The sequence below is a fragment of the Pipistrellus kuhlii genome, unplaced genomic scaffold (genome assembly GCF_014108245.1).
Source record: "Pipistrellus kuhlii isolate mPipKuh1 unplaced genomic scaffold, mPipKuh1.p scaffold_m20_p_22, whole genome shotgun sequence".
NCBI lineage: Eukaryota > Metazoa > Chordata > Mammalia > Chiroptera > Vespertilionidae > Pipistrellus > Pipistrellus kuhlii.
Genome location: NW_023425521.1, coordinates 10053389 through 10070881, shown reverse-complemented (window position 1 = coordinate 10070881; position 17493 = coordinate 10053389). Strand labels below are relative to the sequence as shown.

The window sequence follows — 17493 nt, the reverse complement described above, 5'->3', positions numbered from 1 at the left end:
GTCCTAAACTCCCCAAATAGTGAGACAAAGGCAGCTGTGGAGGCTGTATACGGGGAAATTTTCAAACACGAGTCCTTGCAAATCCTGCCTTCACTACTTGGGAATCTTGCCGATCACGGCTATCTCCTGCATCTTGATGCTATGGTACCCATCCACACACAGCCGAGGGCCCTGCCCCAGGCCCTAGTCTCAGCACTGCTTGCCAGCGGATGAGAAACTTAGATCATTTTGCAATAACTTCTGAAATTTACATGCTTTTTTGAACTCTCTTACACACCTTTCCCTGTCACTATTTTGAAAAGGCTATGGATCACGTTGCCAGGCAAGGAAAAATGAAATCTTGCTTTTACCTTCTGTGTTTGGGCTGGGTTGGCTGTGTATAGCTGACTCAACGCTTCCACAGTGTGTTTAGCAAGATTTGATTATTATACACACACTTGAACCTACTCCATGGCTTGTTGCTGAAACTTCAAGGGGAAGTTTTTATTAAAATAGGATCTGAAAAAACAGATTGAAAGTAATACATATTTCAGATTTTAACTACCAGTATATAGTTTTCTGTGTTACATTTTAAAAAGTGTTTTCAGTGAAGATGTACAAATTTAGGATTAAAAAAAAAAAAAAAGATAAATCTCCTTTTTTAGGCTTTAATGACATCTTTTGACAAAAAAGAAATAGCCTGTTAACAGTTCATCCGCAGATGAAGAAAAGCACAGCAGCAGCTAGCTGGAGGACCGCTGCTTCCTCGGCAGGCTGGCTGCGATCTCGTATGCTCTCTGCTCAGCATCGACTTTGGAGAGGACTCGGAGCTTCCAGTCTCCACCTGCTGGAGGCTACCCAGGGACCTGGGAGGAGGGCCGTGACCCCGCTGTCAGGGGGGCTCTGAGTTGGCCTCTTCCCACAGACTCTGACTTTCTGGGCCGCCATTAGTCCTAACCTGAACCAACTGCAAGGGCCAGGTTTTATTTAGGCTAAGAGAGCTAGCTGATAGTTCAGAAACATGTAAAAAGAATGAAGGATGTACAATGAACCATGGGAAAAAATCTCTCAGAGTGTTCCAGTCCCTTGGTTTGTACATTTCATAGGATGAAGTAATTCAACTTGAGAAACAATTTTACTTTCTAGTTTAACCCAATTAGGACTTGGTCACATTTTTTTTTTTTTAATAAGGTGAAATAAGTAAAATAAATGTAAAAATTCTTGTGCATTAACTTTTAAAAATGCTATTGATCTGTATTTTTTAATTATATTTTCAAGATAATGAAAATGAGAGACTTCTGTGTGTGTGTGTTTGTTTGTTTTTGTTTTTTTAGAGAAAGAGAAAGAGAGCGAGAGAGATTCATTTGTTGTTCCACTTATTTATGCATTCATTGGCTGATTCTTTTATGTATGCGCCCTGATCGGGGGTCAAACCCACAGCATCGACGTAACAGGATGATGCTCTAATCAACTGAGTAGCCCAGCCAGGGCCCAAATCAGAGATTTTTAAATAAAAATTATCTATCTCCTTATGATAGTTATAACAAAACATCCAGAAGGTCTTTTCTGAGCCCTCTTCTTCATACATATCAGTTACATATAGTTTTATATAAAATATTGGTCTACAGGATGTTTTCAAGTATATATACTCTTTATTGCATTCCTTCATTTGCATTAAACAATATAATATTTATATTTTTCAATATAGTTTTGGACAAAACACAAAGACATGAACCTCACTGAATAAGAGACATAATTTATAGTACAATGCATGTTGTCTTCGTGGGAAGAGAAAAGAGGCAAGAAAGATCTAAAGGGAATCCAGGGTACTGGCTACCAGGAATCACAGAATTTCACAATACAGTCCACTTTTTGAAAAGCCACAAAGCAGCTAGGAATGAAAAGCTGAAACAAAGTAGACATGACATACAAGTCTACCAAAAATATGCAGATAGTAAGATCTGGAGATAATCTGCCTTGTGCCATGGGGACAGCTGGCCGAGCTACACCCAAGCGCCATTGTGGCAGTGAGCTTCATGGGCAGCTGCAGATGGCTTCTGATTGCTTTCCTCACATTTTAAGCAGCAATGGGGAGAGTAGCATGCTCCACAGGTCTCATCACCAAACATGATGTCCTATTTAAATTCCTTCTAACTCAGTTATAAGACAAAGCCTTTGGAAGAAACGAGAAGAAGGTAGAGGAAATGCATTAAGTGTATTGGAATGGACGTTAAAGGACTGAGGGGAGACACCTGTAAAGTGATATATATTTTTTTCTTCTGGAAAACAGTTTTCTATTTAGATGCTAGACAGTACAGACAATTAAAATAAAGGAAGGATACATTCTAAGTTAGTCATTAAGCTAAGGGAAAAAGAGAAGTGGTGATGCTAATAAGCCTTTAGTATTATACTAAGGAACTGAGTCATTTAGAGTTGGACCCTAATCAATGCAGAGAGGATTGTAAATCACATCTTTCACAAGTTTTTAATAACACCTACCAGATGGTAATGATGGCCATATCTCTTACCACAGAGGAAATCAGTACCATTCAGGGGATGTCATAGCAAACACAGAAATACTGACTTTCTATTAAGAAAGGTCTCCTGATTGCAGCTTGGAAACATCTCTGAAAATGATTGAGAACAGCGTCTTAGTCCTGGGGGTATAGCTCAGTGGTAGAGCATTTGACTGCAGATCAAGAGAACAGCGTCTTAGAAATCCAAAGCCTGCCCCATTTCTTCAGGCAAGGTAACGACCAGCGTTCTGGGAGAACGTCAACCTGTTCTGGGAGAACAGGGAAGGCGTATGACAGGCCCTGTAAGCCCTCCCTGCTCCGGGTTTACCTGTAGAAAGTCTTCCTAGTGATAGGCCGAGCGTTGTCCTGCAACATCATTACATTTATTGGGAGTTTTTGGGTGGAAGGGAGAGTATGGAGCTTAAAATGAGTAGTGTTCACAAGTACAGTGTATCTCCCACACTTAAAGACTGAGGAAGAAGGAATCACTTTAGCTTGCAGGGAAGAGTAAGCACAGCATTCTAAAGCAAGTCTGTACCTTCCACAAAGGAGTGGACTATCTGGATAAGCACAAGAAGGGGACTTTTATTGCACTGATCATGCAGAGTGAGCACGTGTTGAAGGCAGGGAACAATTCACTTCATTTAGGGTCTTGAGTAAATCCAGTGACGATCCCAGGCCATCTTTAGCTTGGTCACTATGTGTTTGCAAATAGTCCATTTTCAAAGTCAAGGGAGCGACTGAAAAAGAAATATCCCAAACACAAGAAACAGATGAGGGTCTGCAAAAAGGTCATCGCAAAATCATTAAGAGCTTCTTAAAGGCTTTGGTAAACTTTTCACTATGCACGTGCTATGAGATGAGCATGTCACAAAGGGAAGTGGTCACAGCTCCATGCACTTATAAGCAGGTCCCAACAAATATGTATCATTGAGCTTTTCCTGCATTGTGACAAGGAGGTGTGCAAAGCAGCACAGGGAAAGCAAACCAACAGTACAACAACCAATTTCCTTGCTTGGTCTCTTAGACCTACAACACAGTGAAGAATTCTATAAATGGAAACAGTTGTCCAAGAAAGGTTGAGATTTGGAATTTACATAGTATGCACTGGTGAGCAAGCAACTTGTAGAACAGGCACTGGGATTTAAAAGAGTGGTAAGTCTGGTTGACAGTCTTAAGTGTTGTATATACATACTTACGCTCCTTCTTCTCTTAAGAGAGCCAAGAATTTTCTCACACGATATTCAGGATCCATCTAAATACATCAGAAGAAATAAAGACGATGGGTTAATGGTGCCTTCTAATAACTATGCACTTACTTCATGCCAAGGAAATCCTGAGCTTCAGACTTCCATCATGCTCTGCTGAGTCACAGAAATGTGCTACCTGTTCTCTGACCAGCATTCTGACACACAGGAAGCAGATTGCGTCATTCAAGAGAAGTGAATGGGATTTCCTAGCTAGGGAATTACTCTATTCGAGGTTCCAAATGACCCAGCTAGTCATTCACAGACACCTCAGCTGCATGCTCCTTTAGGGAGAGCTATGTGAGGAGATAGCATGCCCAAGAAGACTAGTGTGAGATCAGATAGTGGCCATTCATGGGGGCTTAAATGGCATCCAATTCTTAGGACTCATCTAAAGCCTAAATGTGAGATCAAACTTGAAGAAACCAACTGCTCTTGCAATTAATAATAATAAAAAACTTATGCTGAAACTAAAACAAATAGAGTGGGATTGACTCCTCTAACTCAGGATAATCCAAATCTCCTGTGATGAGAATGGTGTCGTGAGTCTAAGAAAAGATGGAGGAGTTCTGGCTCAGGCTCTATGTTCAGGTCATTATAATTAACTATTAAGTTCCAGTTTATAGTAACATTTAACTAATTTGTTTAACTATATTCAATTTTCATTGGTCCACCAGAGAGATAAAAATATGCTCATTAAAAACATCTTTAATTCCTTGAGATGGATTTTTATTGTAAGAAACACACCTAACTTTTAAAAAATGTTCCAGGCAAGAGTCTGTTTCCCAAGAGGGAACTCTCTGCCCTCCAGGAATAGCTTTCAAATGCTCAGTGCAGCTGTGGGTAAATGTGCAATTGGATTCCCCCTCTACCTACCTTTCTTTCTTTCTTTCTTTTTTTTTTTTTTTTTTAAAGATCTCCTCTATCCCAGAAGTATAGAAGTTTCAAATGTATCAAAGTTAAGAGGTCAGACTACAAAGGACTAAAAAAAAGTGTGAATAGCTAACAAAAGAAACATTTTTCTTCTTTGGGAATAGAATTACATATGAATCAATTGTCAACTTCTTTAAAAAAATTGGAACTGGCTGGAGCTCAGTTGTAGTCAGTACTTGCAGGTCTTTGCCCATTAAATATATTTAATATGTGTGAGCAACGACTTACTGACTTGCCTGTAGCTATGGAATTAAAAGTCAAGAGAAAGGGAGGAAAAAAGTAATCTAGATAAATGACTTTATTCCCTCAGGTGACATCCAGTCAGAGCAGATCCTCGGCACTCTGCAAGTTTTAACAGAATTGTGTATAGTGAACAGAGAGGTAACATGACTTATATTCTGCTAGACTACGTGCCTCTTCACTTAGGCTCAGTCTCTCTAAGGCAGATCTAAAGAGAATTCACTCAGCTGCACAAAATCCATTTGACATGAAGGGGTTCAAACTCAGAGGCCTATGAAGTGTCAGTCGCTGAAGATTAGGCCTGAGTGCCCCACTCTCACTTTCTACCCCACATACACAAGAGGCATTAACTTGATCACTGACCTGCAGGCATGAAAGCAAGAGGAAGGGGTAGGGGTTGGGGAGAAAAACCCACATAGTTTCTTCTATGCAATTATTGAAAAAAAGTGTGTTGAAACTAAAAAAATGAAGAGTTGATTATCTGACAGGTTTATCTTTTTCCAAGGAAAGAGCCAATACATCTGTATATGCACTTTTACCAGGAAAAATCCTAAGCAAAGTGATTAGTCTGTAACTTTAACTTACTGCTCAAAATGGGAAATAAATAAATCGGCTTAAAAGTAGTCTGGCTGACAGTTCGATAAATTAAACTTTAGGTTCCTGAAAACCACAATTTTATTTTAAAATAAATTTACCAGCAAAGATTAAAAAGCATTCAGTTTGTCTTTCCAATCTGTTAGTGGTCCAAGAGCCTATTTCAGTTGTAAATGACACCACCTCCGCCACCCACTGCGCACACTGATCAGTGTCGGAGCTCAGCAGTAATAGTGTGTTGTGCTCAGTGTGCTTAGAATGTAGCCTAGGACCTCAGTAAACTCAATGCAAGTTCACTGAGCACCCTACTATGTGTCTGGCTCTGTTCCAGGGGCTGGATTCAATAGTGAGTGACAGCAAACGTCTCTGAACTCACTCACAGAGTGTGGTTAGGATACATTTATTATCTAACTAGATAAGCATAAGACAGGATGGGTACACCGAGGGGGAGAGTTCCAAAAAGAGAAAAGGTAAGTTGCCAGTAGACACGAGAAAGGCCCAAAGAAGTTTCATCTTTGCCCAGGCAATAGCCTGGAGCTCTGTTTTCCTATGGGTAATTAACTATTTAGTAGTCTGCATGACATTTCTAGGAGCCCAGGGCAGGGGAAAATACACAGAGCCCAAGTCTAGTCTGCACAACGGAATTACTTTGTCTCTTAAAACAGTCTCCCAGGCCCTTTTGGTGTATGTGTGGTAGCTGCCTGATCTCTGATGGACATCATCCCCCTCCATCAACAGGCTGTGACCTTGGATAACTCACTGACAACTTGTGGGACATTTGGCACTGTCATCTCTAAAATGAGCGTCAGCAGGACAATAACTCTAAAATGAGGGGGCAGCAGAACAATTGCTCTTTGAAGTTCTTTCTACTTCTACAGACTAGTGACTCCCACCCAAAGTTAAAACTTAAAATAGCCCTAGCTGGTTTGGCTCAGTGGATAGGGTATGGCCTGTGGACTGAAGGGCCCCAGGTTCGCTTCCAGTCAAGGTCACATGCCCAGATTGCGGGCTCGATCCCCAGTAGGGGGCGTGCAAAAGGCAGCCGATCAATCACTCTTTCTCATCATTGATATTTCTCTCTCTGTCCCTCTCCCTTGCTCTCTGAAATCAATAAAAATATTAAAAACATACAACTTAAAATAACTTTATAACCTTTTGTTCTATTTTTGAATTTTAAGAAATGGGAAAGAAAAGCACCAATAAATTATTGTTTGATCTCAGGCTATTAATATCAACTTGAGTTAAAATAATATAAGGAAATTATAACAAATTAAAACTTGAGCAAACAGAAAGGCATATGAAGTTTCTATGTCTAAATCATATGGGGAAGGATATGACTTACCTGTAGGGACATCTCGATCAACATTAGCAGCTTCTTGATTCCTATCCAGACCTTTTTATCTTTTACTTGCTGTGCAATTATGGTACGTTCCTTATCTTTGAAGTTGCCCAAAAGCTATAAAAACATAAAAATAATGAAAGCACTATTATAGTGAGTTGACAATACTAATTAATTCTCACATTTATGCTTAAAAGAACAATGATAAGGACCAATTGACTGGTTCAAGTTGACAGGGTTCTCTCCTATTTAAAAAAATAAAATAAAAATCTAACCTGACCTTTCTAAATCCATTAGGCATAACAATGAAATTGAAAATTGGTACCCTAAATCCTGTTTTCCTATATGCCTCTATTATAATTTAGAGGTATATTTGCTGGAGGAAAAATAGTTCCACCATTAAGAAATATCAGTTAAAATTTTTAACATTCCTTTCTAGAAACAAATCCATGTGTCAAAGCAGACTAAATTTAATTCTCTTACCCAACTCTGGCACAAAAGCTGCTCAAGCCGATAACCTGGAGACATTTATCATATAAATAATTTCTATTTTGTTGGGAGTATGCCCCAATTTTATGGGTCTTGAGGATCTTAAGGAGACTTCACACTTGAACAAGTTATAGATCATATTTCCTAACATCTCATCAAGTTACTTATACACATTGATATTAATAAAAAGTTTAATAAAGGATTTATTTTTTTAAATTAAAAACTTTGTCATCCTCAAAACATTTTTACATTATGAGCTTGATGATAAAACAGTTCCTTTTGCTTCTGTAACTTTCATGAAGTTCCTAAGATTTTAATAATTGTTCTAATTTATTAAATAAATACAAGTAAATGGGCTGAAAAGCTACTATGACTAACTGAATTTTTTCCACTGATTACCTTCCCTGCCCTCACCCCACCTTCCCTGCCCTCACCCACATTTCTGGTCCTTGTAATCTATGTACATCACTCATGCTGACCACAGAGTCACTCCTTCCTGGCAGTTTGTGTGCTGCTCTCACCGAGAAGAGGGAAATTCACCCTAATTTATATTCATCTCTCATTCCCCTAAGTCATGAAAACAACTTAAGGTATAGCCCAGGTCCCAGTTAAGGTATAACTCCAGGTGCAAAGCCTGGCACCCCTTAGTATTATTTCCAGCCCCAACTCCTTTCTTATAAACAGTGAGCAATCCATTGACTCATTTTCACCTCCAAAGCTTCCAACAGCTGCTCTCCTGTGGCAATGTTGGGCACGTGGATGGTGGTGCTGAAAGCGGTTAGCATTTCCATCTCCTGGAGGACATCTTTGCGGCTAGTGGTCCCAATAATAAGAAGCTTGCGGCCCTGACCACAGAGAGAAAACATGTTAAAATGCACAGGATAAAAATGATTTGAAAACTAGAGTAAGCCTGAACAGTACTCAATTCTTTAATCACAGAAATGCAAATGATTAGGCAATAAAATAAAAAAAAATCAGAATTTTCCTCTTGAAATTAAAAAAGAATAACAACATGTTTCAGAAAGAGCAACACTTTCTTCAGGACAGGATTCAGAAAGGCAACAACTCTTTCTCCTCATTCACATCAATAAAATAGTGGCTTAGTAAATCAGTGGGACATACAAGCCAAGACACTTCAGTCCATGTTTGTAATTCATTTTTCACAGCCAACATGGTATATGTATAGTGGGAACTGGAAAAAAATGAATGAATGAATGGAAAGTCTGTATCATCCACTTGTGACACTGTAATGAATAGTTTGCATATTTCTCTATGATTAGTATAGATAATAAGTTTATTCTTATATTTTAAGAATTTTGTTTTTAGCTTTAAACATTCTTTACTGACTTACTATTATGGAAGATGGTTATTTAATATTAATTTTGCATTTCCCCCCCATATCCTTTCTCATCCTTCTAATGTAGTTATTTCACAATCTTTGGTTAAATCTATATTCAATATTTATTATGACTATATAAATGCGACTTACAGCTAAGCCATATTAATTTCCTTTCTTGATCAACATTTTGTTTTTAGTGGAGTTAATAATTGCCATTTTCCCGCTTTGCTTTAGTTCACCAGGTATACTTATCACAAGTTCATCTCCAAACAAACACAACCATGAGTATTCTTTTCATTATATCCAAACATGTTAGGAAATTCTGAAGTTGTTTTTTAAAGACATTTTCCTCCTAACGTCCCCCGTTCTCAGAGCTCAGTCTGAACGGACTGCTCTCTAGGCCTGCTCCGCAGCTGCAGTTCTAGCACTCTCCCCTCCCCTCTGTTATAACCCGTTTCCTAGCCTTCCCTTTCCTTCATTTATTCTCTCTTCCCTGTGGTGCATGTACTTCAAAGCTTCCTAAGAAGCTTTAATATATGAGAGGTAAAAATTTAAACATTTCCTTGAATGTCTGGAAATGCCTTTATATTGGGCACACTATTCATAATTGATAGTTTGGCTAGGTATAGAGAACAAGGTTGGAAATAATTTTCCCCTCAGAATTTTGAAGGCACTCTCTTATCTTTTAATTTTCAGTACTATTGGCTGGAAGACTGATGCCATTCTGATTTTCTGACTCTTTGTTTCTAACTTGTATTTTAAAATTACATCTTAAAAATATAATTTTAAAGGAATCTTTTCTTTATCCCCATGTAATTTCAAAATTATATACCCTGGATCAAGTTTTTTTTTTTTTTACTCATTTTACTGGGATTAGATGTATCCTTTCTAAACTGGAAATAATTATTCAGTCCTAGAAAATTTCTTTAGGGTTTCCTTCTGCTCGTTTTCTTTCCTTTGTGCTCCCCCAAAACCCTGCCCCAAAACTTCTATTAATTGGATACTGGTCTACTAATACTAACCTTTTTCTTTTATATTTTTTGCTCTTGGTTTTTATTTCTTTCTCTAATATTTTTTAGGTTAGCATCAACTTTATCTCCCAACCTTAACATTAATCTCTTTCTATAATATTATTTTTTTATTTCTAAGAGCTCTTTCTTGAATCTTTTTTTTTTTTATTGTATCCTGTTATATTTCATGGATACAATACTTAATTTTAGATTTCTGTGAATTCTACAGATTTTAAAAAATGTTTTCTTCTTTGTCTCTGTTTTCTCTGAATTTGTTTTTTCCTATTTGCTCATCGGAGGCTTTTCTCAAGAGTGTGGTCATTATTTGATGACTAATCACAATTAAGAGTTAAATTAATATCTGGGAGCACTTCCCTACACAGTGAGGATGATTAGAAAAGACGTGGCTGATGATTAGAAGTATCTCAAAGATCAGGATGTATAAATTTTTTCCCAGAGAAGACTCTTCTAATCTCCTTCCTGAGGGCTTTGAAACCCAGTTTCCAGCCTATGGAAGCAGACGGGGAAAGGAGCCTGAGTATCTTGCTGTTCAATATGGAGACCTTCATTTATTCCTGTTTGCAGTATGGCACCTCTTTAGAGCAAGCTCTCATTTAATGTTCATTATAATCCTGAGAACTAAGCATTAGCATTATCTCTATTTTGAAATAAATAATTTGTGCAAGGTCAAAAAACTAAAAAAAGATGAAGTCAGGAATGAAAGCCAGCTCCAGAATCCAAAATTGTATGCTGCCTTTCTTCATGAAGAACAACCCATTAAAAAAAACACACTTACTTAGAAAGTAGAAGAGGAATACATTTTTAACGTATGCCACTGTATTTATATACACTCATTGCAAAGACAAGCCTTTAACACAATTATTTTATTTTATTTTTTTAGTATATTTTATTGATTTTTTACAGAGAGGAAGAGAGAGGGATAGAGAGTTAGAAACATCGATGATAGAGAATCATCGATCAGTTGCCTCTTGCACACCCCCTACTGGGGATGTGTCCGCAACCAAGGTACATGCCCTTGACTGGAATCGAACCTGGGACCTTTCAGTCCGCAGGTCGATGCTCTCTATCCACTGAGCCAAACCGGTTTCGGCTCTTTAACACAATTATTAAACCTATTCACAGATCTTAGAAATCCAGCTTTAAAATAAATATGCAAATAATTATGTGGAAATTAAAATATAGGAAAAGATTTTAAGAAGTTGAAGAACAGATGCAAAAACAATTTCAATAAAGCATGCTACTGTCAATAAGCCATGCTAGCCTGTCTGAGTCTTATTCATTGTCTTTATCCATCTATTGTCCTAAAAATAGATAATGCATCACCATAAACAAAGGCATGTCAAAGAAACAAAACAGAGCCCTTATGTGATTAGCACAACAGATGACTGTGCAAAGACTATGGGATAGACGTATTACTGTGATGTATACAGATAGAAAGATATCATTATTAGTGAAGAAATCAAGTAACTACAAATCAAACACATTTATCAACAGAGCTTTACCAAGCTCCTAGGTGAATATGGAACAGACCTTGTATCTATGAATAGATACAAGGGATCATTACAATACAATATGGAAAGGTAGAGATGTTGTCACAGTCTGTCATGTGGAGGAAAGAAACATGAACCAGACAAACATCTCCTTTACTCGGAGGAGGTAATTCCTGAGCTGAGTCGTAAAGAATGAGTGGGTTGGTTAGGACAATGAAGGGGAAGGTCATCTCAAGTCAGAAGGAGCAGAAATATACAAGTCCAAAGGCAAAATAATAAAAACAAAAACTGGGGTGCTGGGGTAATGACATAGACATATAAACATCTACTGTAACAGAAAAGTGGTGCCATTTACATGACGTTGCTGGTATTTTCCAACACTGAATTCTAGTGGTAAACTTAGGAACATATTCCTGAAGGCTAAGTGATGTCAAAGGCCACACAGGCTGGAACATCCTTACTACACTTAAAGAGTAAGTGGTTCTTCTCTTTTTTTCCCTTAGTTTTTTAATGTTCCATAGCCCATAATTCAAACCCCCTCACCTTGTTCCTCTCTCACAGAGAACAATGCTGGCCCCAAAAGATGGCATTGAGGGAGAAGCTTCTTACTCATTCCAGAAAGTGGGGACTGCCATTTTCCCAGTGAACCTTTCTCTTAGGCTCACAGTGACTATTGAGTCTCACAGAAACTCAGTGTTGAAAGACTGGGAAATGTAGAGCAACTTATAATAGAGATGCTAATTTATGTTTTGCTTTTCTTCTTGTTTAACAAGACTGCAAACACTGAACAGAGGTCACGACCCAGGCAAGTTCAGGCCTTGACTTGTAAAGCATCATCTTTACAAAAACACCAAAAAACACACACACACCACATTACGAAATAATTAAATTGTGCTGGGTCATTTTGTATATTAATTAGTGGAGTAATGCTCATGAGGAGGCTTTATCACGAAAAAGCAGTTCTGAATGTATTAATATAATAAATCATACTGAAGAACGTTTTGGAGAAAAAGCTGACAGCAGCATGAAATAGGAAGACCAGCTTTAAAAATAAAAGTAGAGCTCAACCCAAGAGGGTAAATCGAACTTGTTAATATGTGGCTACTAGTCTCAAGCCCACAGCACTGAAACATGCTTCTTGATGGAAAGAAAAAAACAACAACTATTCCCAGCATACTCTTTGCCGAGATTTGTTGTTACTGTTGCAATAAAGAAAAGGTCCAAATAAAATAACTATCTGCCAATCGGATTACGATAAACATTGTTCCAAGGTTAAGTAAGTATTAGTTAACTAATTCTTAGTGCCATAAGAAGCAACTCAGGTGAAAACATTACCATGAAAAAGGCAGGACTCAGTCAGGTGTTGATCCTTCAAAAAACACTTCTTTACATGATGAAGAATGAGCCAAGTACTAAGCAGTATCTAAGCCTTTTGCCAAACAAAGGCCTAACCAGATAATCCACACCCTTTCATAGGTCCTGCCCATTGATTGGCCCCAATAAACTGATTTGTAACAAAAGTTCATATGGAAGAAAGCTTTTTTTCTTCTTAAATAAAAATGCCACTAATATAATACTGCAGTGAAATGGAAGGGCTGATTTTAACCTGTGAACAAAAGTAAAGTCAGTTATGCAGTAAAGAAAGGCCATTCTTCCCATATCATTCAATGCTGAGCAAGTGTAATACACCCTTGGTAAGAAGAATTAACAGAGAACAATTGGAGACTCTGAAATGGATTAAGAAGTTTAAAAGTGCAGTTCTAAACTGCTGTTCGCTGGGGGGCCTGAAACTTTATTTTCTGATGGTTAGAAGTTGAGGTTTTTGTAAACACGAATGTAACACTTCAGGATATTAAGAATTTATAAACCCAGTAACCAAAAGATACAATAAATGAGTTGATCAGACCATTAACAATAATTTTTTCCATTCAGGTAGTTATGAAATTATGTGATTTGGTTTGTGCGTTCAAAGTGATTATAATTTAGCTGGAAAGAGCAAAGAAATATTCAGGGGCCGCTACCAAGTAACACATCAGTAAATACAAACTAATAATGGCAGAGGGGACACAGCACCGGGGATAGTTTCTTTGGGGGGGGGTCATCTAGGAAGATTCCTGTAGCACCGTGGAGACAGGACAAAGGAGGTCCCTAATGCCACTAAATCCTGTAAGGGTGGTGGGGGCAGCTGACCCAGGTGCGAAGGGTTGGTAACGAGGTCTCATTGGAGAGATGGGAAGTGGGCAGCCAATAGGAGGAAGACTCAGAATGCCACACTAAGGAAGGAGATTGGGTATAAAAAGCAACAGGAAACTAATGAAGGTTCTCAGGGAGGAAGAACTGTGATGAAGAGAAAGATGATCCTCGTGGCCAATGAGAAAGCTGCTGTACGAATCACATGCCAGTTCTAAGAGCAAGCTATGCCAGGAAGGAGATATATGGTGGCATCCTTTTTAATGCAAGCCCAGGGCTGGCAGACAGCAAGGAGGAGAGGCAAGTACAGTCTACGTTGTTGATAGCTGTGTGACCCTGGCTAGATTATTTAACTCCTTAGGACTTGTCTCCTCTCCAACCATAAAAATGAGATTAAAAACCATACCTACCTGTCAGAGTAGAGGAAGAATGAAAGGAAGTGAGAACTTGAATGGTTTTGAGGGGAACCTAAAAAATCGTCCTCTGACAAGTGTTTCCCAAACTTCTCTCATGATGAGAATCACCTGGTGGAGTTGTTAAAATACAGATTCCTGAGTCCCAACTAAGAAGTGCTAAGCTGGAATTTAAGTATACAATTTTACCTATATGTTCCCAAAAATTCCAGTTTAGCACTTCTTAGTTGGGATTCAGGAATCTGTACTTTAACAACTCCACCAGGTGATTCTCATCATGAGAGAAGTTTGGGAAACACTGGCCTAGGACGTCAGGAATCTATTGCAGGTGGGGTGGGGGAGCAGGGGACACCTGAAAATTCCTTTTTCCAACAACACAGGGCACCAGCAGCAAAAGGTTCTCCAAAAGGACCAAGATTCTCTGTGTTAGGGGAAGATGAGAGCACCAATCTTCAGCTTAACTAGGGTTACGGTGAGGCCCAGACGAGGCCTGAAGCTAAAGATCAAACACGCCCTCAGAAGAGTTGGGGCAGCTGTGAGACTGAGGGAACAATCAGTTCAGGGCAGAGGGTGTGAAAACACTTTCCTGGTAAGAGATGCTTCCAGGGGTCCTCAAACTTTTTAAAGTGGGGGCCAGATCACGGTCCCTCAGAGAGCTGGAGGGCCAGACTATATGAACTACTAATTCCTACTGTAACACCTCGGCTGCGCTCACTGCCCAAAAAACCTGGCGGGCCGGATCAGACTCCTCTGCGGGCCGTAGTTTGAAGACGCCTGCTTAGTCCATCACTTATCCTAGCTTCATTCTTGAAATGGAAATAATTTCTTATATTTTATTTGGTTTGTATTATTCAATACAAAGATATTTTTGAAAAATTCTACCTAACATAGTGCTTGTACGACTTTATTGCAGCATTTATTTGCAAGTCTGAATCTTGTTTCTAGCCTGTCAACTCCCTAGGGGAGGAGCCATGTTTTATTTTATTTTATTTTATTTTATTTTATTTTATTTTATTTTATTTTATTTTATTTCTTTATTGATTAATGTATCACATATTTGTCTTCATTTCCCCCATTCCCATCCAAAACCCCTCCCGACGCATTCCCCATCCCCGTTGTCTGTGGCTCATATGCATGCACACAATTCTTTTGTTTGATCTCTTTCCTTATCCCCACCCTCCCCTACCTTCCCTCTGAGATCCGACAGTCTGACTGATGCTTCCCTGTCTCCAGGTCTGTTCTTGTTCAACAGTCTATGTTGTTCATCATTTCCCCTAGTTGAGTGAGCTCATGTGATACTAGAAATACACTTATTATAAGAAACGAAACTCCCTAGGGGGAGGAGCCATGTTTTATTCACCTATGTTCTCCAGGTAGTTCTTAGCCCAGCAAGCCTAGCACAGAAGACTTCTATGCTCCATCTGCCTAGAATGCTCTTCCCTTATATATCCACATGATTCTCTCCCTCAAAGTCAAGGCGTTGCCTGAATGTCACTTTTCCCACAAGGTCTACACAAAATCACACCCTACAATCCTTTTAAAATTGCAATCCCCACTTCCTCTCTTCCTTTTTCCTGATGTTCCCCCATAGCATGAACCACCTTTTAACATACTAAATACTTTACTCATTTACTGCCTTTATTTATTGTATTTATTGCTGGTCTTCCTTCAGAAGGACGGGCTTCTATTTGGTTTTACTGATGTATTCAGGGCTAGTCTTTTTTTTAATTATCTTTTAAAAAATATATATTTTATTGATTTTTTACAGAGAGGAAAGGAGAGAGATAGAGAGTTAGAAACATCGACGAGAGAGATTCATCGATCAGCTGCCTCTTGCACACCCCCTACTGAGGATGTGCCCGCAACCAAGGTACATGCCCTTGACCGGAATCGAACCTGGGACCTTTCAGTTCGCAGGCCGACGCTCTATTCACTGAGCCAAACCGGTTTCAACTCAGGGCTAGTTTTGTACACAGAGTTAATAAATTTGTATTGAATGAATGAATGAATGAATGAATGATGATCTCAGTGTAGCTTTCTAGCAGATCATTTTTTGTTATGTTCTCTCTTATGGTTCTGGAAAAATGCACATTATATCAAGTGTTCAATAGGAAAATATATTCTGAGCCGTAAGGGTTGAATGCTATGATAACAAGTTTTAAAGAAAATAATCTGCCTGGTCGGTTTGGCTCAGTGGGACTGAAGGGTACCAGGTTCAATTCCAGTCAAGGGCACATGCCCGGGTTGTGGGCTCAATCCCTGGTAGGGAGTGTGCAGGAGGCAGCCAATCAATGATTCTCTCTCATCATTGATGTTTCTATCTCTCTCTCCCTCTTCCTTCCTCTCTGAAATCAATAATTAAAAAATAAAGAAAATAATCTAAAATGAATGGCATGTATGATTCATTTATAATATAAGTAGATACAAAGGCTATCATAGCTCTTTCTTTTCTTTTTTTTTAAAATTTTTTTTGAGAATAAAATCAAGTTTATTATTGCCCATAATTCCATTCATAGCTCTTTCTTTTAGCTAATTTAAAAAAAATATATTTCTTTATTGATTTCAGAGAAGAAGGGAGGAGAGAGAGATAGAAACATCAATGATGAGAGAGAATCATTGATCGGCTGGCTCCTACACACCCCATACTGGGGATCAAGCCTGCAACCCAGGCATTATCCTTGGCCGGAATCAAACCTGGGACCCTTCAGTCCATAGGCTGACACTCTATCCACCGAGCCAAGCCAGCTAGGGCATCTTTTAGCTAATTAATTGGTCAATCCATGATCAAGCTATTAGATAATACAGACTTCTCTAGCAGAGAAAAGATGAAATTCATTAGAAGCCATTAATTTAAGCTAGTGAGATAACAAGTATTAGTAAACATCTATTGCAGCTCTTGGTTCCCCTAAGCCAATGGGAAAAACTGACTACCAATAAAAACAACCAGGAATCTGGACGGTGAAAGGAGAGGAATGGGCCTCTGCATATCCTGCATGCATTTCTGATTTCTCATGCTCAAATGTCTGCAACTTCTTCTATTTTTTTTTTTTTTTTGGGGGGGGGGGGTGGTAGTTAAATGTTTATTTTGAATACCAAAGGAAGGATGTTTCAAATAAATCATGCTACAACTAGGCAGACAACTACAGTTAAACTCTCCATTAGATTTTACCCTGAAGCAAATTCTTAGTCTACTGTTTTTTGTAACTATTGCAAGTAGGGCCGAGGACAATAAGGAGGGGAATTCATGATACAGACTGGATATGAAATGAGAAACTTCACTCCAAATAATTACTATAGGCGAACAGCCCACTTTGTAATATTAAAGAATATTTTAGTACCAGTTTGTGAAAAAAAGACACCGAGTCATCAGATTTTACCCTTGGAGATTACCTAGTCCTTGCCTTCTCCCTCTTCTGGTTATTTTGTAGCCGAGAAACCTGGAGTAAGAAGTGAAGGGGTCTATCTGAAGCTTTTATATCCAGGAGGGAGCTGAAACTGAGCTCAGACCTCATTGATATCCACTATGCTTTGCTGTCCACCGTTCTTATTTGTGTAATTTTAAACTCATATCAGCAATAGCTGATCCTTAATTATGAGTTAGTTAGATTAGATATATTATCTAGATATTATGACCTCTGAGTTCTTAGGAGAAAAGGTTAAATAAAGAAAATTAAATTATACTCTTAGTATTCT

The 17493-nt window shown here is 38.6% G+C and overlaps 1 protein-coding gene and 1 long non-coding RNA gene across 3 annotated transcripts in view; one reads left to right on the top strand and one right to left on the bottom strand.

Moving 5' to 3' along the window:
* The first annotated feature begins 1438 nt into the window (after positions 1 to 1438).
* LOC118726657 lies at positions 1439 to 3673 on the top strand. The gene is made up of 2 exons (XR_004990349.2): positions 1439 to 2627; positions 2683 to 3673. It is a non-coding gene; the product is annotated as an uncharacterized LOC118726657 (long non-coding RNA).
* The window catches only part of NSF (N-ethylmaleimide sensitive factor, vesicle fusing ATPase), a 111183-nt gene continuing 96750 nt past the window's right edge, over positions 3061 to 17493 (bottom strand). Inside the window, exons 18-21 of one of the 2 annotated variants that reach the window (XM_036451718.2) lie at positions 8048 to 8182; positions 6852 to 6965; positions 3691 to 3750; positions 3061 to 3235 (exon numbers count right to left, since the gene is read on the bottom strand). In XM_036451718.2, coding sequence (XP_036307611.1) covers positions 3691 to 3750; positions 6852 to 6965; positions 8048 to 8182 — 309 coding nt within the window. In that variant the 3' untranslated portion in view covers positions 3061 to 3235. The remainder of the gene's footprint in view (positions 3236 to 3690; positions 3751 to 6851; positions 6966 to 8047; positions 8183 to 17493) is intronic. The other variant, XM_036451717.2, reaches the window with a different exon arrangement.